The 27,816-nt window shown below is 40.1% G+C and overlaps 1 protein-coding gene across 2 annotated transcripts in view; it reads left to right on the forward strand.

The window, feature by feature from the left end:
- Tcs4 (Threonyl-carbamoyl synthesis 4) overlaps positions 1 to 27,816 on the forward strand; it is a 92,692-nt gene that overhangs the window by 20,515 nt on the left and 44,361 nt on the right. For both annotated transcript variants that reach the window (XM_067149283.2, XM_067149284.2), the window contains exons 3-5: positions 43 to 167; positions 16,899 to 17,027; positions 22,487 to 22,691. In XM_067149283.2, coding sequence (XP_067005384.1) covers positions 43 to 167; positions 16,899 to 17,027; positions 22,487 to 22,691 — 459 coding nt within the window. The remainder of the gene's footprint in view (positions 1 to 42; positions 168 to 16,898; positions 17,028 to 22,486; positions 22,692 to 27,816) is intronic.

Below are 27,816 nucleotides of genomic sequence, written 5' to 3' on the forward strand. Positions count from 1 at the left end.
GATGACAAGTGTAAGTTATCCTGTTTATTGTTATTTTTCCAGGGCTCCCCCTATCACTTGTTGTGGGGATGGAGTATGGCAAACAGATGTGCTTGGAGTATGATAAACCTTTCATCCCCATCCACCACATGGAGGCTCATGCCCTTACCATCAGGATGATTCAAGAAGTAAGTTTTATACTTATTATACCTCGTATTTGTTGTTGTTGTTTCTTCTACTGATAGTAGTGATATACTGAGAACATAATTATAAATAATTGAAGGGAAATACACAATGACAGGTCATTATGGGAAGAAGGAGAAATAGGAAGAAAACAGAGAAGGAGTAGGACAATCTCCATACGCTGCCGTTAACAAGTTTTTCGAGGGCTGAGAAGAAATGAATGTAGAAGAACTGGGATTGATGAGGAGAACCAATCTATCTGAAGACGGCAGTGTGAAGATTGTTCTTGTCCTTTTGTTTTTCCATGTTTGTCCTCGTCTCCCAGACTGACCTGCCATTGTGTTTGTCCTATTACGTGTGTTCCTTTCTTATTCCCCTCTTTCTCTCTTTCTCTCTGATTTGACCTGTCATTGTGTGTTTCTTGTTGTGTGTTCTTTCAATGTTCCTTTCTTTCTATACAGAGTGTTTGGGAGGTAAGTACAAATAACTTTATGGAAGGATGATGAATGACCACAGTTTGTAATATATGATTTTGTAAAAATGTAGCGAATCGTTTGTCTGAGGAAGGAGCGCATGCGAGGTGCAACGCCGACATTGCGTACTTTCGTCCCAATGACGCTGCGAGGCTCGTGGTTTCCCAGGCTGCGAAGCGGATCAGTTGCCGAGCACATGTCTTGTTCAATAGATCTAGCAGCCTGTGCACTACTGTTGGAAGAGAAAGCGGATTATGTGTCAGTACTGGAGGGTTTTCTTCACCCTTATAGCAGTATCAATGTAAACTGTTGATGATCTTGTGATGTCAGCCTGTATCGTCCACAACCTTTTCTGGAATGAGCGAATTCCTTGCCCAAATGAACACTTTATTGGCAGTTTGGAATTAACAGAAGAAAACATGATTCCTCTGGCAGCTGACAATGGAGGAAATTCTACACATAATGCTTTCATGATAAGAGACAGCTTCAAGAAATATTTTTGTAGCAGGGAGGGAGAATTGGCATGGCAAAGAGAATATGCTAACAGGGTGGAATGAAAGTTTTTTTTCTAACGGGCAAACATGTGTTTGTTTACCTATAGTTTACTGTGACCCAATTCGCATAATAATGGAATGAACACCGTTATTAAAATAAAACACGTGATTTTATTAAATGAACAATACTGAACTCAAATTTTGTAAAATTATATATATTGGCATATTTGACATTGAAGTAGCTACCACATCAATGAAAAAACAAAGAATCCCAAGAACGGAGGTTTCAAATGACAGTAAATTAACATTAATCGTCTGGTACCTCTGTTTTTGGAGTTTCTATTTTTACGAACTCTTTCCTTTTCAAAATCATCGTATAATACATAAAACTAGCAACATTTATTAGCTGTTCTATCCATCTTCAGCGATATCATTTTCCATAAGTTGTCTTTCACAACGTTGTTTTGGTAGCTCTAGTGTTGTAAGTTATACAACACTGGGTGCATTTGAACTTCTTCAATCAGTTCCTCATCCATTTTCGTCTGTAAAGCTCATTGTGTTGCTTAAAACAGTGAAAACAAGAACAGAAACAATGTCACCTCGCACAAATCTGGCCGGACGAATCAGAGCGCGGTGACGCTGCAAGTTCTCACTGCGAAGTTGCGCAGACTGCGCACCGCACAAATCGAGAAACCACTTGCATAAGCTCGTGTAGTCTGGATTTGTGCGAGGCGGGCCTCGCAACTCGCACCTCGTATGCGTCGGCTCTGAGAAACCAAGCCTTTAGACCTACTGATTCACATGGGCATGTTAGCCAATCCCGCTTGTGAAGTTGTCCTTATGTCTCCGAATTCTTATTATTGGTGAATTATTTTGATTCTCACCTTATTTCATTCAGTGGAAGGTAGAGTACCTCGCAACCATGTGGCTTCGCTGGTAAACCAAAGTGACTGTAAGTGTATTCATTCCTCTTTTAATTTGTAAAAATTTGTTTCAAACTTTGATCCAACTTCTAGTGAAGTGTTTTTAGAAGAAGGAAAAAAGGATACATCATGTTGAAAGAGCCAGAAATGAAATTTGTAAAGACGCCATGTCTCTGAATGTATCTTTGATATCCATTTTGGTATATGTAACTGATCTCCCACTGGCTTATGACCATTACATTAACAAAATTCTAATTTGATTCAATGAACTAAGGCAAATGGACCGTTTCGACGATTTTTCAAAATTTTAATTTTTATATTTATTATTATTATTATTATTATTATTATTATTATTATTATTAATGTTACAGAGTTATCCATGGAAGTCAGAGGTGAATGAAGGTGCGGGCTGGAATGGGTCTAACTACAAGTTCGAAAGATGAATTAAAATTTCAACAAAGGTTATATTTTCAAACTTAACAATGGTGACATAGAATTTGAGCGTACAACAAATAACAACAAGTTAAATCAGGTATACAATCAAGAAGTCCAAGATTAGATAAAACCTTAAACCAGTTTCCACTAGGGGAAATAACAAAATCAGGTACCAGAGTAGATTTACAAGAAAGCACCAGTTAATTGGTGTTTACAAATTCTGGGCTACGGGCCCCAAATTCATCAATCCTTGAGCTCTCAGCTCACAATCACAAAACACCAAAGGGCAGAAAACCCTTAATTACATGGAGCTCTTGCTCCCGCTTAATAATGTCAAGCCTCCTAGAGGCACCTTCCAAAATACCAGAAAGAGCAGACCTGCTCTCAATTTTACAAGCCTATCCAAGGCCACAACAAACTTCACTTCTAACTGCCCTAAAGGCACACAAAGAAGCAGGGGCATTTAATACCCAACCTACCCTTCACATGAAGAAAACAAAACATCGGGTTAATTAAAAGGCCCAAAATACAAAATTGAATGGAGGCGAATACATGCACACCTACACTAAAGTTTGGCTAGGGGCTTTACGTCGCACCGACACAGATAGGTCTTATGGCGACGATGGGATAGGAAATGGCTAGGAGTTGGAAGGAAGCGGCCGTGGCCTTAATTAAGGTACAGCCCCAGCATTTGCCTGGTGTGAAAATGGAAAACCACGAAAACCATTTTCAGGGCTGCCGATAGTGGGATTCGAACCTACTATCTCCCGGATGCAAGCTCACAGCCGCGCGCCTCTACGCGCACGGCCAACTCGCCTGGTACACTAAAGTTTATTAAAACCTATGTAGCGCTAGGCCGATAATACAGGGGCTAATCCCAAGCTAGGGAGGTGACTCGTATGAGAAACTTTAATACATTAATGAAGAGAAGAAACGGTTACGAAAACGTAGTCACCTCAATTTCAAATGAGGGGGAGCTCGAGAGGGTAAAGCACTCTCTATCCCCGAATTAAAGTTCAAGAAAACTGAAGTTGACCAGGAAAAGGGTTTACATGTTTAATAGTTTACATATTAAAGGTTTTGAACCTTCCCGGGAGTTAAACTGCTGAGCTAGCAAGAAATAAAGATGTTAAGAGGCCATTACCTTGTAGAAGAACTGCTGTGTGAAGAATGAGGCGCTTCCCGCCCCCTGCTACATATTCACACACTGAGTTAGATGTTATACTAGTGGCCCGGAGACAAGCAAATCAGCAGTTTTTATACCCTCGTGGAAAATTCGAGACCTTTCAAGAATGAGTAGACACACCCCCTCAACTTTATTGGATAGCTTAGAGCTACATATCCATATCGAAGAAGACATACATGATTGGCTGAGAATTAATTAAAGAAATTCGGGATTGGCTAAGTTCAAACCTGGTGGAAGGAAGGATTAATATTGCCAACCCAAAAATAAAAGGACAAAATTTAGTAAAGACAACAGCTTTTGAATACAAAATTTCTTCAAGAAGGTTCATTCCTTTGCACCAGAGTGCATGACCATAGTTTTTTTGTAGAGACATCTGGTAGAGAATGTCCACATTTCTTGATCAATGACAAACAAAAGCAAATCAAAAACACACAGTGACATCTTCTGATAACCAGTAGAGTTAGTTTGGTGGTTAAAGTTCCGGGTTTCTCCAGTAGAGAAGTTTCAATTGGCGCAAGATTTGAACTTGCGTCGTAGAGGTGTACTGCCCGGTACAGACCTCCCCCCCCCCCCCCCCCCAAAAAAAAAAGTCCTTCCAAGGGGTGACACAGAGAAAATTTTTTTTTTTTTTTTTCAAAACAAAAGTCCAAGTTAGTTGCTGATTGGATGAAGAAGATTTTAGAAGAGAAAATACAACTTTTTCAGTAGTCGGAGGTCACTTAAGTTGTTTGATATTGATGGGTGGGACTAGTTTAAATACAGTTTTAGAATTTCTTTGTAGTTGTAGAATTGCGAAACAAAACATTAATTCATGGAAGTAAAATTCTTCTAAGTTCACCAAAGGTTGATTTGAAGCAATTATTAATTGCAGAATTAAAGTGTCCATGTAACTGTTGAAATACATTAGCTGCCGATTAATTTTGATGGCAAGACCTGCCGCCGCTGCATGTGTCCAGTTGAGGCCGCTCGGACCCCTGAAGTACCCTGAGATACCTCTCTCCCGCTACTATGAGAGGGGTAGTCGTGGTGAAGCACGCCGCAGATGTGAAGTTCGTTTACAGTCCTCGAGTAGCTTGCAGGTGGTGCGCCACACATCAGCCTTGGCCGGAAGGAGGGCTCCGGCTCGCCGTACGCTAGTTGACCTCACTGGAGTGGAGTGGGCCCGTACCCCACCTCAGTGGCGGTACAGCGCCGCACGGCTGCGGGGGCACTGAAACAGTAAGATCTCGGCGGCAGAATTTGTGTTGTACATTAATGTTTCTAGGGTACTGTCTTTGTGGTGAGGCTGAGGGGCCAGCGGCGTGGAAACTTCTATTTCATTTATATTTTTATTGCCACTGGTGTGATTTAGCAGGAGACGGGAGCTTGGTAATGGCCGTTCGGAGAGGACAGCAGAGTACCCTCGGAGGAGGTTTTACAATATTTATACTAAGCAGATTAAACCAAATGTAAAAATATAAGGGGCAGAAGGCCTAGGATTTAGTGAAAAATATAACCTTTGGGGTTCTTACAAGATGTTAAAGATCCAATGAGCAAGTAATTTACACAGGTTTCACCTGAGACAGGTGAACCCTAAAGATTCTCTCGGTGGCTGGATTGCTCACTAACAATGTGACCGGCGTAAGAAAATCCAAGACGGTGCACGGCCCGTGAAATCTGGGGGCAAGCTTGCCCGCGGGAACAAAATTCTTGACCATAACTTGGTCTCCTACTTTTAAATTGGTGGGCCTCCGTCCACGATCATATCTTTCCCTAACCTTTTCATGAGAAATTTTAAGATTGGCCGTAGCCTTCTTCCAAAGATCTTTAATATTATCTGGATCTATTGTCTCAGGTAGCATATCACTAAGAGACCAAAGGTTAGAGAGCGGCGTGTTGGGTACAAACTTAAACATCAAAGAAGCTGGAGTAAACTTATGGGATTCATGAACCACCGAATTCAAAGCGAAAGCTAACCTGCAGGGACGTATCCCACCTGGAGGGGTCGTCGTGATGATAGTCAATTAGAGCTGACCTCAGATTACGATTGACCCGTTCAGCCAGAGATGGTTGAGGATAGTAAGCAGAAGTAGTCACATGAGAGATGGACAGATCAAAACAGAATTTACAGAAGAGATTGGAGGTGAAGGCTTTAGCATTATCAGAAACAATATATTGACACGGACCAAAAGAAGCGAAGATAGAATTTAAACAAGAAATGGTGGACTGAGAATCTAGTGAAGCCATCTACACACGCAAGGATGAACTTGTTGGCATTCCCCTTTGACTGGGGGAAGGCTCCTACGTAGTTGATGTAAAGACGTTCCATGGGGCGCGACGCTTGGTGAGAAGACAAGAGCCCTTGCTTAGTGGACATGTTGGGTTTACTAAGCCAACAAGATTTACAACCTTTTACTAATTCACGAATTTCACCGTCCGTACCTTTCCAAATGAACATTTCTCTGATCTTTTCTCTAGTTTTGAAGATACCTAAATGCCCCCCTAATGGGGTCTCATGGTAGTACTTGAAGATCATAGGTACAAGAACAGCTGGAACCACAACTTTCATCTTTTGATCATGCCTCGACGGGAAACATAAAACACCATTCCTCAATACATAAGGGACGACATGTTCCCCAGAAGAAAGGGTTTCCATGATAGGGGCCAGCGTCGGATCTTCACGTTGATATTATTCAAGATCCCTATACAACATGGGAGCATCCGTTAGAATGGCATTAACCTCAGGTAGTATGGACTCGGGAGGTGAAGAACAGTCTTCCTTTTCAAGGGGCTCTACATCATTAGAAAACATATGGTTTAGTCCGTCAGCCACAACATTTTCAGTACCTCTAATATGCCTAACGTCAAACTGGAAGGCAGAAATTCGGATGGCCCACCTGGCTATACGACCAGTACGACGCGGCCTAGCTAGGACCCAGCTTAAGGCTTGGTTATCCGTTTCCAAGTCGAACTTGACATGTTCCAGATAGAGGCGGAACTTTTCTAAAGCAAATAAGACTGCTAAACCTTCAAGCTCATAGATGGAATACTTGGATTCTTGGGCCGATAATGTCCTAGAGGCATAGGCGATGGGTCGCCTCCCTAGTTCAGTCTCTTGAAGGAGGACTGCAGCTACCGCCGCCGCTGACGCGTCGGTTTGCACAATGAATTTCTTAGAGAAATCGGGCATAGCGAGGACAGGGGCATTACAATGGGCTAATTTGAGGTCTTTGAAAGCGGCTTGTTGAGAAGGCCCCCACTCAAATTTGACACCTTTCCTACGAAGTAAGTTCAAGGGTGCCGCTCTATTAGCGAAGTTAGGAATAAATTTCCTGAAGAAGTTCACCATGCCTATGAACCTGGCAATACCTTTGATGTCCTTGGGAGGTTTGAAATCACGGATGGCCTGTGTTCTAGAATGATCTACAGCGACACCATCGGGCGACACAATATGCTCTAGAAATGATATGGAAGGCTTAGCAAAGGCAACCTTGGACAACTTCACCGTCAACCCTGCCTTACAACGGCGACTCAGGACCTCTTTCAGATGATCTAGATGTTCTTCAAAGGTCTCAGAAAATACGACGACATCATCAAGATAATGGTATAAATACTCAAATTTGATGTCGGAGAAGACCCTGTCTAGCAGTCTCGTAAGCACAGCTGCTCCCGTGGGGAGCCCGAAAGGCACGCGGTTGTATTCATACAAGTTCCAATCAGTGGCAAACGCTGTAAGATGTTTAGATTCCTCAGCTAGAGGTATCTGGTTATAAGCCTGATTGAGGTCTAAGATGGTGAAGAATTTAGCCTTTCGAAACGATGAAAAACAAGAGAGAAGGTCTGGAAGGGGCACAGATTGTAACACCACCTTTCGATTGAGAGCCCTATAATCAATCACAGGCCTGAAGCCACCTTGGGATTTTGGGACAAGAAAAATAGGCGATGAATACGCCGACTTAGAGGGCCTAATTATGCCGTCTTTCAACATCTGATCTATGATTTCCTTCAAAGCCTTCATTTTAGGTGGTGATAGCCTATAAGGTGGAAAGCGGACAGGAATCGAATCCGTAACCTCGATCTTGTATTCGATAAGGTCAGTAACACCAAGAGTATCAGAAAAAACTTCTGGAAACGACTGATACAACTTACGAATACTATCAGCCTGCTCCTCAGGTAGATGTCTAAGGTCTAACAACATCTCATCCTGGGTAGGCGAAACAGAAGAACATGACACAGAACTACATTTTAATAAAGGGATATTGAAATTACTAGCAAATTTGAAAGTGCACGACTTGCTCTGAATGTCAAGCACTAGACCGGTGTGAGACATGAAATCGGCTCCCAATATAATGGGGCAAGACAAGTGCTTAGCCACAAACAGTTTTCTTTTCCAAGTGAATTTCGAAATGCGGATTTTGGCATACAGAGAACCTAAAATTTCTAATGGTGATGAGTTTGCCGAAATGCATTGAACCAAAGACGAACAATAATCCGGAAGTTTACACACAGATTTTAATTTGGGATACCATTTGGCCGAAATAATGGAACACACACTGCCAGAATCTAACAGAGCAGTTACAGGTTCATTATTCAATTCAATTTTGAGAAATGGAACAGGTGCGGGGGAATCCGCCGCAATCTTTAGACATTCTTTGGGACCTTCAAAAGATAAATTCGAAGACTGAGTTTTCCCTGAGATTTCGGCAGGTTTACTTGGGGCTGAGCCTCAGAAAGGAAAGTTAGTCGACTCAGCCGAAGCCACTAATCATTTTTGATCGTTGGTGGAAGTTGCACCCGAAGTTGAGCAGGAGGGAGTGCTATTTGAATTCGGGCAATTTTTGGTAATATGGGAGAAAGCGCCGCATTTAAAACAGCCTTGGGATGACCCTGCTCCCTTGTTTGTCCCATTGGATTTAATTAATGGACACTTATTACGTAGATGATCTACCGACCCACAAGCCTAACATTTGCGGGCAGTGAAGGTTCGGCGAGGTGGAGGCCGAAAATTGCTTGAAGATGGAGGGGGTTCCTTCGCGACACGTAAGGTGTCGGCATATCTAACCACTTCGGCTGAAACAGCCATAGCTTCCAGCTCGGCAAAAGTTTGCGGACGCGACACAAAACACAAATATGACCTGTACGATGGAGAAATGCCTTCCACAATGGCCTGTACAATCTGGTCTTCAGGAAAATGAAGAGCAAACACCCTAGTATAGAACTTAATATCTTGGATGAAGTCTGCCAAGTTTTCATCCAACCGCTGTACTCTATAATAGTACTTCTGTATTAGAGATGACCTTGCCCTCGCCGGAATAAAGTTAGCTAACAAATGGGCGTGGAAATCTTCGATAGATGATTGTTCAGCAATGGCCCTTACTATTTTGTCAGATAGAACACCAATTAAATAGGGATAAATGATCTGCAAAATTTGACACGGTGAAAGAGAAAAAACAAGAGCATGATCCTGAAACTCAACAAAAAATCTTAGAAAGGCAATAACATCACTGGTGGAATTGACGGAGAACTTCGAAATACCTCTGAGCAACATTGCTAAAGGATAGGGCAACGAGTTACGACGTTCAGATTCGTTGTCTAATGGGGCAGAGTTTTGTTGAGCTCCTACAGATTTCCTATTTTCTTCTCCTTTAGAAGACTCTTCCTCGCTAACTACGTTTACCGTAGCGGGTTTGTCGGTTTTGGGAGGGACTGCCCCAGTTAACACTAGGATAACCTTACTGGACAGTTTAGCAAGGTTTTCGAGAAGAGCACTAGCCTCCTTCCCTTGAATGTCACTCAATTTAAGAGACAATAGATCACTAACTCTATTGGAAAAATGGTATAATCTAGCTTGTACACATTTGAGCTGATTAGGTGATGGATCACCCCCTTCAAAAAAACTAACCACAGATGCTAGCTCAGTAGCATTATCAGTGATCGTGGAGAGAGCATCGTCAATATCTTTCTCTCCCAAAGTTGGGATGGTAATAGGCAATTCAAGGGAATCTTTAAGCTTAGTGATGTCGGCCGCAACCATGCCTCCAGCTTGAACATTTCTAATTGTTAATTCATAGATCAATTCCTCCTTGCGCAAATAACCGGGATGGAGGACATCGCGAGGGCCGGGCATGATGACAGAAAAATTTAGAAAATCAAAAAAGTCCAGCGACTGAGAAAATTGTTAGAGTTTGAATTAAAAACAATGTTTAGCCGTCAAAAGGGCTAAATTGAGACACATTCAACCACGCTCTGCTACCACTTGTTACGGAGTTATCCGTGGAAGTCAGAGGTGAAAGAAGGTGCGGGCTGGAATGGTTCTAACTACAAGTTCGAAAGATGAATTAAAATTTCAACAAAGGTTATATTTTCAAACTTAACAATGGTGACATAGAATTTGAGCATACAACAAATAACAAGAAGTTAAATCAGGTACACAATCAAGAAGTCCAAGATTAGATAAAACCTTAAACCAGTTTCCACTAGGGGAAATAACAAAATCAGGTACCAGAGTAGATTTACAAGAAAGCACCAGTTAATTGGTGTTTGCAAATTCTGGGCTACGGGCCCCAAATTCATCAATCCTTGAGCTCTCAGCTCACAATCACAAAACACCAAAGGGCAGAAAACCCTTAATTACATGGAGCTCTTGCTCCCGCTTAGTAATGTCAAGCCTCCTAGAGGCACCTTCCAAAATACCAGAAAGAGCAGACCTACTCTCAATTTTACAAGCCTATCCAAGGCCACAACAAACTTCAATTCTAACTGCCCTAAAGGCACACAAAGAAGCAGGGGCATTTAATACCCAACCTACAGGGCCTTCACATGAAGAAAACAAAACATCGGGTTAATTAAAAGGCCCAAAATACAAAATTGAATGGAGGCGAATACATGCACTCCTACACTAAAGTTTATTAAAACCTATGTAGCGCTAGGCCGATAATACAGGGGCTAATCCCAAGCTAGGGAGGTGACTCGTATGAGAAACTTTAATACATTAATGAAGAGAAGAAACGGTTACGAAAACGTAGTCACCTCAATTTCAAATGAGGGGGAGCTCGAGAGGGTAAAGCACTCTCTATCCCCTAATTAAAGTTCAAGAAAACTGAAGTTTACCAGGAAAAGGGTTTACATGTTTAATAGTTTACATATTAAAGGTTTCGAACCTTCCCCAGGAGTTAAACTGCTAAGCTAGCAAGAAATAAAGATGTTAAGAGGCCATTACCTTGTAGAAGAACTGCTGTCTGAAGAACGAAGCGCTTCCCGCCCCCTGCTACATATTCACACACTGAGTTAGATGTTATACTAGTGGCCCGGAGACAAGCAAATTAGCAGTTTTTATACCCTCGAGGAAAATTCGAGACCTTTCAAGAATGAGTAGACACACCCCCTCAACTTTATTGGATAGCTTAGAGCTACATATCCATATCGAAGAAGACATACATGATTGGCTGAGAATTAATTAAAGAAATTCGGGATTGGCTAAGTTCAAACCTGGTGGAAGGAAGGATTAATATTGCCAACCCAAAAATAAAAGAACAAAATTTAGTAAAGACAACAACTTTTGAATACAAAATTTCTTCAAGAAGGTTCATTCCTTTGCACCAGAGTGCATGTTCATAGTTTTTTTGTAGAGACATCTGGTAGAGAACGTCCGCACTTCTTGATCAATGACAAACAAAAGCAAATCAAAAACACACAGTGACATCTTCTGATAACCAGTAGAGTTAGTTTGGTGGTTAAAATTCCGGGTTTCTCCAGTAGAGAAGTTTCAATTGGCGCAAGATTTGAACTTGCGTCGTAGGAGTGTACCGCCCGGTACAATTATTATTATTATCATTATTATTATTATTATTATTATTATTATTATTACAAGTAAAAGCTTAGCTTGTGAACCAAGGGGGTTCACGCAAATTTTTCTGATCTCATCTGATTCTTATCTAACTTATTTATTCTCTTCTGTTTTTTTAATGCCCATTTTATATTGAACCAGATCCATTAGGATTTTGTTTTAGCGGGCATGATGTGTTTTGTAGTGGTTTCCCTAGCAACATGTTGTTTATGAGATTGTTGTGTAATTAGGTTATACTGTGTCGGTGCGACGTAAAGCCCCTAGCAAAAAAAAAAAAAAAAAATTAGGTTATTGCCTTGGTCCGGGTATTTGAGAATGCCTTTGAGACGGTGAATTTTTGATTGAGTTTTAATTCGATCTGACCTTATGTGTTCTAAAGTATTCTTTTTTCACCATCTGTTAATCTTCTGTGTTTGTAATTTTGGGTGTTTCTGATTTCTTATTGTCTGCTAATTAATTTAGTGTCCTTGTGTTGACCCCTTGGTGGATAATGAGTCAACTAATTCACGTAAAAGTTTTAATGAACTCGATGGAATATTACTTCCGTAAGATGAACAGTCTTGTAATGATTTCTAATTAAGAGTATGGCTTTTCAAACATATTTCAACCTAGGCGACCTGTCATATTTTGTAAGTTTTAAATAATTTTTGAAATCTTAGTAAGTGTTTTTCTTTAATTTTAGTTTGAGGGTAACTTATTTTATTTTATTTAGTTTTGAGTTATATTAATCAAGATCTCACTTAAGAATTAAAGTTTATCCTGTGGTACCGGTACCTAAAGTGTGTTGGTTTTAATCTCTTTGCATTGATTCAACACTGTCACTGTCACTGTTTTTTTTTTTCTTCTCTACGGCCTTTGAGCCCCTTGTGCGCTTTTCCCAACGTAATTGGTTTATTTTTACCTCAGTTATCTGGTGTTGTGTTTTACCTTGTTCACTCATGTATCTCTCACGTGCTAGCTTCAACTCCCTCCTGGGGCTAATACGCTATGAACCTTCCACGCTTGTGGGTTTCCTACGGGTCCATAAGGTTAATGCTGACCATTTGTAGGGTATGGGTTTACCTTGCGGGTGATGCACAATAAAAGTAAGGATGTGGAAATGGAAGGGCCCAACAGAAGTGAAACACAAACTTTAATGGTCTGAGATCTCAGATAAGAAGTAATTATTCTAAGAGAACCAACATATATTTAAAACAAAATATAAAACTTCAAAATTAGAGAAATATTACAGTTAATTTTCGTTATACAGATCAAAATGATAAAAGCATGAATACAAGTGAAAAACAACTTCATAACCTAAAATATCAACATTTTGGAGAAGTAGAATATTAATTTAATTAAGTTGTTTCTTTTGCAAGCGTAATACTGTTACCGTCTATTTTCTCTTTCAGGTAGTGTATACATTTATTTACTCAAAGTTAGTTTCAACAGACTGAAGAGCCTATCATTTATAAATTAACTGAGTCAAAACTGAAAAGAAATGACTTAAGATATTACAAACTTAGCTACCTTTAACCAACGTTCAGATATGATATGATGCAAACACAGAGCTGTTGAAAATTTCATATCGCGCAACATGATCTGATGAGAGTTCATTTCCACTCAATGGTCTGTCTGGCATTAAATTAATTTAATCTACATTTGTAAATTTGTAAAATTTTAGAACTTTCTATATGAAGTGGAACAATAATTTTAATGAATCAACTGTCAATATTTTTACGTGAAACATATTTTAAGGAACAGAAGAAACTTTTAATTACATCATCGACATTTATTATGTAGAACTGTTCAATGTCAGACTCATTCTGACTTCATCACACTACATCAAGTGACTCTTTCATCTGATGATGTTTCATTCAACATGTACTGATTTTAATTTGTACCATACTAGCTGATGTACCCGTGCTTCGTTACGGGATTCTCAGAAAGACTTTTTTTTGCTATTTACTTTACGTCGCACTGACACAGATATGTCTTACGGCGACGATGGGAGAGGAAAGGCCTAGGAATTGGAAAGAAGCGGCCATGGCCTTAATTGAGGTACAGCCCTGGCATTTGCCTGGTGTGAAAATGGGAAACCATGGAAAACCATTTTCAGGGCTGCCGACAATGGGGCTTGAACCCATTAACTCCCGATTACTGGATACTGGCCGCACTTAAGCGACTGCAGCTATTGAGCTCGGTCTCGGAAAGATTGACTTTGTTGTTTTCCTAACTGAAGTCAACATTGGTCATTACAAAAATGTCAATAGGAAACTAGTGATTAAAAGCAATGTTATCATATAAAATACTCGATCAAATGAAAAACCACACATTTTCTCACTTTTAACGAACAGTACTATGGTGCCAATCTAACAGTCCAAAGTTCCAGAGTTGGAATGACCAGGCCGCAGACAGCCGTGTACACTCCTCTGCCATTATTCCATTAAATATGCACACTACTCATTCCAACCAGTGCCTCAGGGTAGGGATTGAATAACTTGAAGGCTATGATGAACCAGTGTGTTACGTACCAGTGGTATCAGAAAATTTATTAACCAGAGAAATGCAAGCCAAAGAAGAAAGTTATCTAACGCTCCAGCTACTTCCTGCCAATATTCAGGCAGGCTTTACAGTCGGTACGACTGGGCAACTTGGCTGTGTGGTTAGGGGCGTGCAACTGTGAGCTTGCATCCGAGTGATAGTGAATTCAAACCCCACTGTCGGCAGCTCTGAAGATGGTATTCCGTGGTTTCCCATTTTCACACCAGGCAAATGCTGGGGCTGGACCTTAATTAAGACCAAGGCTGCTCCCTTCATACTCCTAGCCCTTTCTTATCCCATTGTCACTATAAGACCTACTGTATCTGTGTCGATGCGATGTAAGGCAAATTAAAAAACAACTCGGTACGCAGTAGTAATTCTATCTATCGGAGATGAGTGGCAACAGAAGACACAGAGCACATTAGAACAGACAATGGTCAATGTAATGTTATTGTTGATCACTTTTATGAGCTTTCTATATTGTAGGCTTTCACATTTAGTTTTCTTTGAACTCTGTGATATTGGGGCGTCTTATAAAATTATTTATAGCTTAGACTGTAGTTCCTTATTCTCTGACTTTACATACTGATTTTCATTAAATTCTGTTTACCCATTTTCTTGTGACTCTGTGCTGATATGGACTTAGTAACAAAAATCCAAATTCATGAATATCTCTGTGATCATAGCTGGTACTGTAACAATGTATAAGACATAAATGATCGGAAATTTAATACTGTATAACTTTAATTATGTAGTATTTATCGAAACGACCACCAATAATATAAATATTTGAGAATTAAATTTTAGGCCTTCCCATAAACTACCATTCTATTTAGTGTGAATAAAACTATTGTAGCGACTTATTGCCCGACTTTGCATACCTATTTTCATTAAGATACAACCACTATAAATATTTGAGAATTAAGTTTTAGGCCTTCTCCTAAACTACCATTTCGCTCAGTGTACATACAATTAATTATGGCCTAGATTAGAGCAACTTATTCCTTGACTTTGCGTACCAATTTTCATTCAATTCTCTTCAGCCATTTTCTTGTGATGTGTGTACAGACAGGCAGGCAGACAGACAGAAATTATGGAAAATTAAAAAGTGCATTTCCTTTTTAAATTCTGAGCAATGTACAGACAAAACCTTATATATATATATATAGATGAATAGATGAATGTAAATTTTATTCCTGTTTTTTAACTTTTAGTATATTCATTTTAAATTATTTCTAGACAGCTGAAGATGTCCTAATGCAGCCGAAACATTTCCTGTTTTTCTAATACGATATTTTTACAGCTTTGTATTGTAAATAAACGTACAGGTATTGACTAGACCAACTACTGCAGAGTACAGTGGTAATGGTCCATCACCAACAAACGATACAGGAACCTGCTATCCAGTCATGACCACCCATTTGTTCACCTCCAGCACACTGAAGGAGACGTGTACGTACTGTAAGAAAATGCAATGTCCAGTCACTCTCAAATTGTGGTCGATTGGTTTGATGGACACTCCATGGACATGAGGATGCCTGCATGGTCCTTGAGGTCATCCAACCTTAATCCTATTGAGCACATCTAGGATGCTGTTGAGAGAGATGTGCATGCTCTTGATCCTGCTTTGCGCATTCTCTGTGCATTGACAGTCTCACTACACTGAAAACAACAACTTATTGGTGAACAAGTGTTATCTGAGTGGAACCTTTTATTAGCCTAAAAATCTTTGAAGATATAATAGCTGTATTTCAGTTGCTTGTTTCAAGTAATAGTTGAACTTCTAATTATTTTGTCATTTAAATCAAGTCATTGGATTTTGGTAAATATTTTTTCACTGAAGAAGAGAATGAACTTTTCCTGAAACATGGATGATTAAATAATACATATTAAGTAGTTTTTTATATAGTATTGACAAGGTGGATGATATTATCTACTGTTTTTCAGTATAGTGAGATTGTCATTGTAAGTAGTCAATTCGGGCAACTATAGGCCATTAATATGGTCAAGTTTATAGATCTCTGTGCATTATGGGAGGCTGTGCAGTGGTCCTCGAACAGCATGACTTTCCATGCTTCTGATGACTTGTGGAGCCCTGTCATGCCACATTACTATCATCGTCAGGGTGATACAACTAACCAGGTACCTCTAATTCAGTAATTGCTCATCATTGTATTATCAACATAAATTTTTAGTAATGCCTGATGTTAATTTGATCCCACTAAATTTTTTTACCTATAGCATTTTGGTCAGGAATCATTTCTTTGGTCACAGTTCAGAATTTATTGTAATCTGTGTAAAAATTATAGTAATGATATCTGTGTCAACAAAGTTATTTAAAAAATATGCAAATGAAACATACTGTTATTGTTGATTATTGTGCAACCATATGCCAATTCATAATGCAAAATGCTGAAAATTGAAAATTGCAGCATAATGTAATGATAATCGTGTGTTGCTTCATGTTTTTCAAAGATAGAAATACAAGTGGCTATAGATTTAATCCAGTGAACTTGAAATTGTCTAAAATTATGTGCTGCATGATCATGTGCTAGCACATTGCTCTACCGGGTTGGTCCATCCGTACTTTAGTGTCCTAGACTATAAGCTTTTATGTTTTGTGTTCAAAAGGAGAAAAATGCGAAGGAAGGGATGAAAAGTTGTGTTTCATTATAGCTCTATCTTTGCAGATTGTTTTGTTTGTTTTCAGTGTTAAATTGTCCAACTGGAATACACCTACTGATCTTTGTTTCACAGTTACTGATGCTTAGCAGTAAATTTAAATTTTAAATTCTGACTTGTCAACTCTCAATATTCCTTGAGTTATGTCTAAATTAAATAACAGTGTGTTGGTAATGGTTACTTGTTTGTCATTAGGTGGAGTTTCCATTCCTCGTCTTGCTTATATCAGGAGGACACTGCCTGCTATCTGTAGTGAAAGCAGTTGACAAGTTCCTGCTCCTTGGTTCCAGCCTTGACGATGCACCTGGTGAAGCTTTTGACAAGGTGAAGTCATAAAACTTGCTTTCTTATTTCATTCTAGTAACAAAATGCATGAAATCCATAGATGGGTAGGCTAAGACTTATACTACTTATGATGGCCGTCTCCAGTTTCCGTTTTTCATTTCTTGTCATGTCGTTTTAGACAAGGCCTGTTTCCTTTGAGAGCCATTGTATATTTCTTTCCCCTTTAGCTGTGACCTATAAGGATATTATAGGTTTTATATCATTCAGAGTTACACTATACTGTTGTTCGTGTACGCCTCATTAGAGATTCATTTGAATGGCTCCTGCTGACAAACGAAGTACTTTTGAAGACATTACATTTTATTGAGAAGTACTTGTCTGATTTTGAAAAGAATCACACCCCTGAATTTCCAAAGGCCATACTCTAATGGTAGGTGGTTCTATTTGAAGAAAACATTATCCCTGGAAAAATATTGCAAGTTTATTAACATTACCGGAGGAGCCTCCGTGGCTCAGGTGGCAGCGCACTGGCCTCTCACCGCTGGGTTCCGTGGTTCAAATTCCAGTCCCTCCATGTGAGATTTGTGCTGGAAAAAGTGGAGGCAGGGCAGGTTTTTCTCAGGGTACTCTGGTTTTCCCTGTCATATTTCATTCCAGCAACACTCTCCAATATCATTTCATTTCATCTGTCATTCATTAATCATTGCCCCAGAGGAGTGCAACAGGCTTTGGCAGCCGACACACTTCCTGTCCTCACCGCTAGATGGGGGCTTCATTCATTCCATTCCTGACCCGGTGGGATGACTGGAAACAGACTGTGGATATATATTAACATTACTGGAAGTGAAAACAGATTTTTGATATGAGGAATTTGAGGTAAAATTTTTACTGACTCACCTTGTATACGTATAGTGTTCTCCCCAGCAATTTTCGTCAGCCGGGTGGCAGGGATGTGTAGCCGGGCAGGGAATACTACGGAAAAAAAAATGAATATGATACAATTTTAATGTATTCCCCTCAGAGCATTAACAGTAATGTCAGAGAGGTAAACATTAACAGCAAAATTGAAATATTTTAGTGTTATTATCCTGAACAAGACATAACGGAGTATTTTGAATATCAAGTGTTCTACTGCTTGTTCAGAATCGCATAGCACTGGGGCTTACCGCTCTGTTGCTGTGGAATGCTCTACAGGTTTGTGACATCATGCAAAATAGAGTGCTTGCTTGTGATTCTATGCCAATCCAGACACCACTCGCGCAAGACACTACGTGATAGTCAAGCTAAATATTTAAACTCTGATGTAATTGATGTAATAATGCTGACAATAATGAAGGTTTATCATTTAAACGATCCGTTTTACAGTATTTAGGCCTACATTTTAATTTGGAGCACCCAACGGCTCAAATATGCTTTAATATTAAGTAACTAGCACATATCTAGGCTATGTTAGCTGGGCAGTCTGTAAAAACGGCTGGGCAGTGTGCCCATTAGAAAGGTTCTAGGGAGAACACTGATGTAGAAAGATGTACTACCATCTCTCCTCATTTCTTCTTAACCCTGAAGAACTGGTTTCTATTTCCCAGTTTCAACATTCATCAGGAGGGTAGGCATCAGTACTCATTGAAGGTCCATCTTGACAGATCTATACAAAGATCTACAGATCTATACAAAGTCTTTATTGTCCTCTCGTACTCATAATTTTATCTTGATGTGGTAAGTATAGAATAAGAAGAAAGCCAGATAAATACAGGAAAAAAGACAAGAAAGATAAAAATGAATGTAGATGATAAAGGACTAGAAACACAGGAAAAGCACAAGGGATGTAAGGAATTCACTTAATGGAAAGAAACAAATAACTGCCAAATCAAGTAATATACAGAAAGCACTGTTCCAACTCAACTCTAGACAAACACCAGGATGATACATGCAGCTTGCTTCCCAGTTCTAACACTAAGTAATTAGAAATATACTTGCTATATATACTGCATTGCAACATGTTAAAAAACAACAAAACAGATGATGATCTGCACAGTACATTCTTAATTCCCCTTTTTTGACATATAATATTCTGATTCTAGAACAGGGAGGGTGAGTATTGCGAGAATTTTATTGACAGACTTGAAGCTATTTCACATTATCAGGGCACTGCCTTTAAGAAGGACCACTGTACTTTATAATCTGTAATGTGTTCTCGATAATCTCCTTGAACTTGGGAATCGTCAAAAAACTTCATCATCCTTCAGAAATTTGCATTGGACAAAAGTTGTTGAAATTAAATTTCAGATCATTTTTATAATAATTCTTCCATATAAGTTACCTTTCAAATCCAAATTCAAAACAAAATTTGTCCTGTTGTGCAATGGAGACCTTTCTTAGCCTAGATATCAAATGTGCTTGGCTGTTCACACGTGATGCATGTACAAACAAACTCAGAAAGAAAAAATGGCATTTTCTGTTTATTTAAGACACAGTTGATATAGAAAAAACATAATTTATCAATTCTGACTAGAGTAACAGGCAAAACTTGTATTGTATTTATATCGATAGACACCAATATACACTGACTGACAGAGCAAATGCAACACCAAGAAGGAGTGGTCAGAACTTTATGCCAGTTGCAGGGTAGACTGACGTCACTGAGGTATGCTCATGATGTGAAATGCGCCGCTGTGCTGCGCACGTAGCGAACGATAAATGGGACACGGCGTTGGCGAATGGCCCACTTCGTACCGTGATTTCTCAGCCGACAGTCATTGTAGAACGTGTTGTCGTGTGCCACAGGACACGTGTATAGCTAAGAATGCCAGGCCGCCGTCAACGGAGGCATTTCCAGCAGACAGACGACTTTACGAGGGGTATGGTGATCGGGCTGAGAAGGGCAGGTTGGTCGCTTCGTCAAATCGCAGCCGATACCCATAGGGATGTGTCCACGGTGCAGCGCCTGTGGCGAAGATGGTTGGCGCAGGGACATGTGGCACGTGCGAGGGGTCCAGACGCAGCCCGAGTGACGTCAGCACGCGAGGATCGGCGCATCCGCCGCCAAGCGGTGGCAGCCCCGCATGCCACGTCAACCGCCATTCTTCAGCATGTGCAAGACACCCTGGCTGTTCCAATATCGACCAGAACAATTTCCCCTCGATTGGTTGAAGGAGGCCTGCACTCCCGGCGTCTGCTCAGAAGACTACCATTGACTCCACAGCATAGATGTGCTCGCCTGGCATGGTGCCGGGCTAGAGCGACTTGGATGAGGGAATGGCGGAACGTCGTGTTCTCCGATGAGTCACGCTTCTGTTCTGTCAGTGATAGTCACCGCAGACGAGTGTGGCGTCGGCGTGGAGAAAGGTCAAATCCGGCAGTAACTGTGGAGCGCCCTACCGCTAGACAACGCGGCATCATGGTTTGGGGCGCTATTGCGTATGATTCCACGTCACCTCTAGTGCGTATTCAAGGCACGTTAAATGCCCACCTCTACGTGCAGCATGTGCTGCGGCCGGTAGCACTCCCGTACCTTCAGGGGCTGCCCAATGCTCTGTTTCAGCAGGATAATGCCCGCCCACACACTGCTCGCATCTCCCAACAGGCTCTACGAGGTGTACAGATGCTTCCATGGCCAGCGTACTCTCCGGATCTCTCACCAATCGAACACATGTGGGATCTCATTGGACGCCGTTTGCAAACTCTGCCCCAGCCTCGTACGGACGACCAACTGTAGCAAATGGTTGACAGAGAATGGAGAACCATCCCTCAGGACACCATCCGCACTCTTATTGACTCTGTACCTCGACGTGTTTCTGCGTGCATCGCCGCTCGCGGTGGTCCTACATCCTACTGAGTCGATGCCGTGTGCATTGTGTAACCTGCATATCGGTTTGAAATAAACATCAATTATTCATCCGTGCCGTCTCTGTTTTTTCCCCAACTTTCATCCCTTTCGAACCACTCCTCCTTGGTGTTGCATTGTCACTGTCAGTCAGTGTAAAAACAGAATAAAACAAATTCAGACAAAGAGAAGGCCATAAGGGTATTGTTTTTCTGCCTAAGCTTAAATAATGTCATGTTATTTTTCAAAAAGAAAATTTGTAATAAATATTTTTGAATATTATCTTCTTTTTTTTTTTTTCTGTCAATGAAGACAAGAGAAAATATTTATAAAATCCTCCTATCAATACAAGTCAAGTCATCTGTTAGATGAAGCAAAGTCTATGCATGTTTCAGCCTAATCTCAAGGCCATCTTCAGTAGAAAAACAGTGATTACATAATATACAAACAATTTAAAAATCGTCATGATGTGAAGTGACAGTGATCATGATTAGCGAGTTAAAAACACATTGAGGTACAAAGTCCTCTCGTCTAATAGATCTTGCTGACTGTTAAAATGAAAACACTATGCTGAGGAGTGTAGTGAGACCGTCAATACTACGAATAAAACGTGTATAACATCGGTAATGAGAGAAAAGGAATATATGAGTGGATGAAAAACAAGTTAAAAATGATGTACGAAAAGAAAACTCATATGACTTACTTGTTACTAAAAGTTGTCGTCTCGAATGGAGATGACCTTGTCGGTCTCAAGTCACATTGACAACTAAGCCTGTGTGTGGCTTACTGTGTATCTGTGTCGATGTGGTTGGGAGTGGCAAGGAGGGAGGGACGTTGTGATTCACGGGAGGAGGGTGTTGATGGAAGGGCGGGTCTTGTTCTAGAATGTCGGTAGTGAAACTCTTTTTTATTAATGAACTGTTCGCAGATGAGCGGGACAAAGGTTTCCAATAAAATATTTTTCTTTTCGTTGATTTCATTCAAGTTATAGACGGGATTGTTATATTGGTCGATATCTCTATATATATACTCTAGTATATTAAGTAAGGGACCTTTCTGTTCGTAATGCAGGATCTTTAAATCTTGATCAATTGTTGTGTATTTATGATTTTTCTCTCTACAATGTTCGCTCATCGCTGAGTAGTGATTATACTTTAGGGCATTAAGATGTTTGGAGTATCTTACATTGAAACTGCGGCCTGTTTGCCCAATATACGTTGAAAGACATGATTGGCATTTTAATTTGTATATTCCAGAGTTTGAAAATTTTTTGTTGCTGTTGACAGTATGAGAATTAAAAAACTCCTCAGCATAGTGTTTTCATTTTAACAGTCAGCAAGATCTATTAGACGAGAGGACTTTGTACCTCAATGTGTTTTTAACTCGCTAATCATGATCACTGTCACTTCATATCATTACGATTTTTAAATAGTTTGTATATTATGTAATCACTGTTTTTCTACTGAAGATGGCCTTGAGATTAGGCTGAAACATGTATAGACTTTGCTTCATATAACAGATGACTTGACTTGTATTGATAGGAAGATTTTATAAATATTTTCTTTTGTAAAGTGATAACCGTCAATACGGAATGAGATTCATAACTTGCAATGAAGACAAGTTTATCTTTAGTTGAAAAATAAACTTGCTGTTTGAATGCCTCCCCGTATTGCAGGTAATACGGAGACTGAAGCTACGCAACATGCCTGAGTTCTGTAATATGTCTGGAGGAGCAGCTCTAGAGAAAGCAGCTGAGAGAGGTGATCCTTTAGCTTTCGAGTTTCCCAGTGTAATGACTCAGTATCGTGACTGCAACTTTAGTCTGGCTGGACTCAAGAATAAAGCTCGGAGACATATCATTGAGGAGGAGATAAAACATGGTAAGAACTGGCTACCTTGGGTCTTGAAAACAAAGGTTAGACAACACTGTGTGTTATAATTCACAATTGGTAATCAAAATGTAGGGATTTTCAAGTGGCATTTGGCTACAGTTTTCTATTTTTTTAATGCTTTTGAAATACTGTAATGGTATGAAAATTAGCATTTACAAGACAAAAGTGATGTCAGTAGGGACAAAACGTTAGAGAATTGAATGTCAGGTTGGGAATACAAAACTGGAACAGGTAGATAATGTCAAGTAATTAGGACGTGTGTTCTCACAGGATGGTAGTGTAACCGGTGAGATTGAATCAAGGTGCACTAAAAGTGACACAGTGAGCTTGCAGTTGCGGTCATCAGTATTCTGTAAAAAAAGAGTCAGCTCCTGGACAAAACAATTTCTACACTGGTCTGTTTTCAGGCCAATTTTGCTGTATGGGAGTAAAAGCTGGGAGGACTCAGAATATCTTTTTCACAATTTAGAAGTAACAGACATGAAGGTAGCGAGAATTATCGCTGGTACAAACAGGGGGAACAATGACAGGAGGTTACTCGGAATGTGGAAATGAAAGCTAAGTTAGGAATGACTCGATGGATAAAACAGTGTGCATCATAAACCAGCTTTGGTGGTGGGATCATGTGTGGTGAATGGAGGAGGATAGATTTCCTAGGAAGCTTTGAAAGGTTAATTTTCATGCCATACTCATTGCACCTATTTTCAAGTTCCAAGTTATTAGACTGCAGGCTTTCGGCACAATCTGCGATTAAGCTCAAGTCATCAGCATAGGCCAGACTGCTTACTACATTTTCACCTAACTGAATCCCTCCATGCCACTTAATACCTTTCAGCAGATGATCCATGTAAACTTTGAACAATAAAGGTGAAAGATTACAACCTTGTCTAACCTCTGTAAGTACCTTGAACCAAGAACTTATTCTACTGTCAGTTCTCACCGCAGCCCAATTGTCAACATAAAAATGCCTTTGATTGATTTTAATAATATGCCCTTAATTCCATAGTCCCCAGTATTGCGAACATCTTTTCCCTCACTTCTCTTGTCATATGCCTTCTTTAGATCTACGAAACATAATGTTGTATTCCTCTCGTAGCATTTTTCAATTAACTGGCGCATACTGAAAATCTGATCCAGCCAGCCCCTCTGTGGTCTGAAACCACACTGGTTTTCATCCAACTTCCTCTCAACAACCAATCACACCCTCACTTCCAAGATGCCAGTGAACACTTTGCCTGGTATACTGATTAATGAGATACCTCAATAGTTGATGCAATCCTTCCTGTTCCCTTGGTTATATATAGGTGCAATCACTGCTTTTGTCCAATCTGAAGGCACCTTATTAACACTCCATGGTAATAAATTATTCTATGAAGCCATTTTATCACTGCCTTTCCACTATACCTCACCATTTCAGATCTAATTTCATCTATTCCTGCTGCTTTATGACAGTGGAGTTTATTTACCATCCTTTCCACTTCATCAAGTGTAATTTTGCCAACATCATTGTCCTCCTCCCCATGACCTTCGTTGTTTTCGATATCACAAGGAAGATAATGTTTACGTTAAGAAGATTTTCAAAATATTCCTTCCACCTCTCTAGTGATTCCCTGGGATCTATTATGAGTTCATCTGATTTACCCAAAACACTAGTCATTTCCTTTTTCCATCCCTTCCTAAGCTTCTTTATTATTGTCCAGAAAGGTTTCCGTGCTGCTTGACCTAGCCTTTCCGAGTTATTCATAGGATATGAACTTCATGGTTTTGATCCATATTGAATTGTGATTACATTAATGTCATAATGGTCCATCTTTTTCATTACTATAATATGCAATATTATTGAATTACATTACTAAACTAGGGACTAGTTTCGGCCTTGGCTGGCCATCTTCAGCCTTAATGTTGTTTTTTTTTTTTTTTTTGCTAGTTGTTTTACATCGCACCGACACAGATAGGTCTTACGGCAACGATGGGACAGGAAAGGGCTAGGAGTGGGAAGGAAGCAGCCATGGCTTTAATTAAGGTACAGCCCCAGCATTTGCCTGGTGTGAAAATGGGAAACCACGGAAAACCATTTTCAGGGCTGCCGACAGTGGGGTTCGAACCTACTATCTTCCAAATACTGGATACTGGCCGCACTTAAGCGACTGCAGCTATCGAGCTCGGTCAGCCTTAATGTAATACATCGAATAACTAAACAAATGTATAAACACACAATGAAATAAAAACTAATGTACAAACACACAATTAACATTAAAATCTGGGATGAACTATGTGTAAAATCTAAAAAATAAAGTAGGCTCTAAATTCTTAGTATCTGGAGTATGCTCATCATCCAGACTCTTTCTTGTATTAATATTCATAGAATTGTTAGTTCCATCACTGCTAATCAATTTCAATTGCAAAACAGGAACTGGTAAATGTTATCAATCACCGCGCTCGATAGCTGCAGTCTCTTAAGTGCGGCCAGTATTCAGTATTCGGGAGATAGTAGGTTCGAATCCCACTGTCTGCAGCCCTGAAGATGGTTTTCCGTGGTTTCCCATTTTCACACCAAGCAAATGCTGGGGCTGTACCTTAATTTTTTTTTTTGCTATGGGCTTTACGCCGCACCGACAGAGATAGGTCTTATGGCGACGATGGGATAGGAAAAGCCTAGGAGTTGGAAGGAAGCGGCCGTGGCCTTAATTAAGGTACAGCCCCAGCATTTGCCTGGTGTGAAAATGGGAAACCACGGAAAACCATTTTCAGGGCTGCCGATAGTGGGATTTGAACCTACTATCTCCCGGATGCAAGCTCACAGCCGCGCGCCTCTACGCGCACGGCCAACTTGCCCGTGTACCTTAATTAAGGCCACGGCCGCTTCCTTCCCACTCCTAGCCCTTTCCTGTCCCATCATCGCAATAAGACTTATCTGTGTTGGTGCGACGTAAAGAAACTAGCAAAAAAAAAAAAAAAATGTTATCAATCAATCAATACTGATCTGCAATGAGGGCAGTCGCCCAGGAGGCAGATTCCCTATCTGTTGTTTTCCTAGCCTTTTATTAAATGATTTCAATGACTTTGGAAATTTATTGTACATCTCCCTTGGTAAGTTATTCCAATCCCTAACTTCCCTTCCTATAAATGAATTATTGCCCCAATTTGTCCTCTTGAATTCCAACTTTGCCTTCATATTGTGATCTTTCCTACTTTTGATTGTGTAGTCAGATCATCAATCACCAAATCTACTTGAGTGTTGTTAGCAGTATGCAAGCCACTGGAAGCCACTGTAAATAACCACCAGCTGATGCAGAACTGCTAGATGGTGTTTCCACATCAACCATCGTAAATAAAATGAAATGTTCCCATAGTGCTTGTTAAAATAATTCTGAAATGCTGTTGGACATTGTCAGAACGGCACATGAAGATATGGTTTAAACTGACACATTCTTAATTTGTGGCTGGTATAAATTCGCAATTCATTGTGGTGTCCATGAAGTTAACCTGAATAAATGGTAGATAAAATTAGATAAAATTAATGAATAGAAGGAGAGAGCGTGTTTGTCAAATGGCATAGGTTATATGAGACTTACCTCTCGTTGCGGCATGTGGTGCATGGCGTATTTTTGTGTGCCTCATACTAACGGTTGTGAGATTCAAAGGAAAATGAAGGAGCTAGGCAAGGAGAGAGAGGCGGGTCAAGGGGTGAGGGGGTGGGGCAAGGGGAGAGGTCAGGGAAAGGAGTGGGGGTGGTTGGAGGGGAAGGGGGGAATTAAGGCGGGGCGAAAGAATTCCTTAATTGAGGCCATGGCCACTTCCTTCCCACTCCTAGGCCTTTCCTGTCTCATCATCATCATCATACCCTAAGACGTATCTGTGTCAGTGCCACGTAAAGCAAGCTGAAAAAAAAAAAGACTGAGTAACTGCAAAAAGACCTCAACATTGTTGCGAGATGGACAGAAGGCAATGGTATGATGATAAACGGGGTTTCACTAATTTTAATTACTGCATTGATGGGGTGAAAGTTCCTTATGGGGATCACTGTAAGTACCTAGGTTTTAATATAAGGAATGATGTTCATTGGGGTAATCACATAAATGAGATTGTAAATAAAGGTTACAGATCTTTGCACATGGTTATGAGGGTATTTAGGGGTTGTAGTGATGAAGTAAAGGAGAGGGCATATAAGTCTCTGAAAAGAATCCAACTAGAGTACGGTTCCAGTGTATGGGACCCCTCACCAGGGTGACTTGATTCAAGAACTGGAAAAAATCCAAAGAAAAGCAGCTCGTTTTGTTCTGGGTGATTTCCGATAAAAGAGTAGCGTTTTAAAAATGTTGCAAAGTTTGGGCTGGGAACACTTGGGAGAAAGGAGATGAGCTGGTCGACTAAGTGGTATGTTCTGAGCTGTCAGTGGAGAGATGTTGTGGAATATCATTAGTAGATGAATAAGTTAGAGTGGTGTTTTTAAAAGTAGGAAAGATCGCAATATGAAGATAAAGGTGGAATTCAAGAGGACAAATTTGGGCAAATATTCGTTTATAGGAAGAGAGGTGTTGGGGATTGGAATTATTTACTAAGAGAGATGTTCAATAAATTTCCAAATTCTTCGCAAGTATTTAAGAAAAGACTAGATAAACAACAGATAGGGAATCTGTCACTTGGGCAACTGCCCCTTCGGACCTCTATCGCTACCAACTGCAAACACCTCTTCGTACCAGTCAAAAGCTTTCTTGGCTTGCAAGTCTTTTAGTATCTTAATTTTTCTGTTTTCTGTTAAGATCATCCGTTGTTCTTCTGTTTCTGGTGTCAGTTGTTCTGATAAGGTGTCCAAAGAATTATATATGTTTTTTTTCCTAATTGTGATAAGTACCGATTCAATTTCCTTATATTAGCTCTTTTATTTTATGCTATTGTCCATAAACTTGATATTGCTTATTGTTTGTTTATGTATGTTCTAATTATTATTCATTCTGTCTTCTGTCTTAAATGATTTCGAAGATCTTTCCCTTGATAATGTTATTCTATGAGGGCAAATCAAAAAGTAAGTTACGCTTGCCGTGAGAGTACGTTGTGTGTCGTGACTGTGGCCAATGCTGAGCAAGCTACAGGAACTGCTGACACGTCTGAT

Source organism: Anabrus simplex, chromosome 6, assembly GCF_040414725.1.
Source record: "Anabrus simplex isolate iqAnaSimp1 chromosome 6, ASM4041472v1, whole genome shotgun sequence".
Lineage (NCBI taxonomy): Eukaryota > Metazoa > Arthropoda > Insecta > Orthoptera > Tettigoniidae > Anabrus > Anabrus simplex.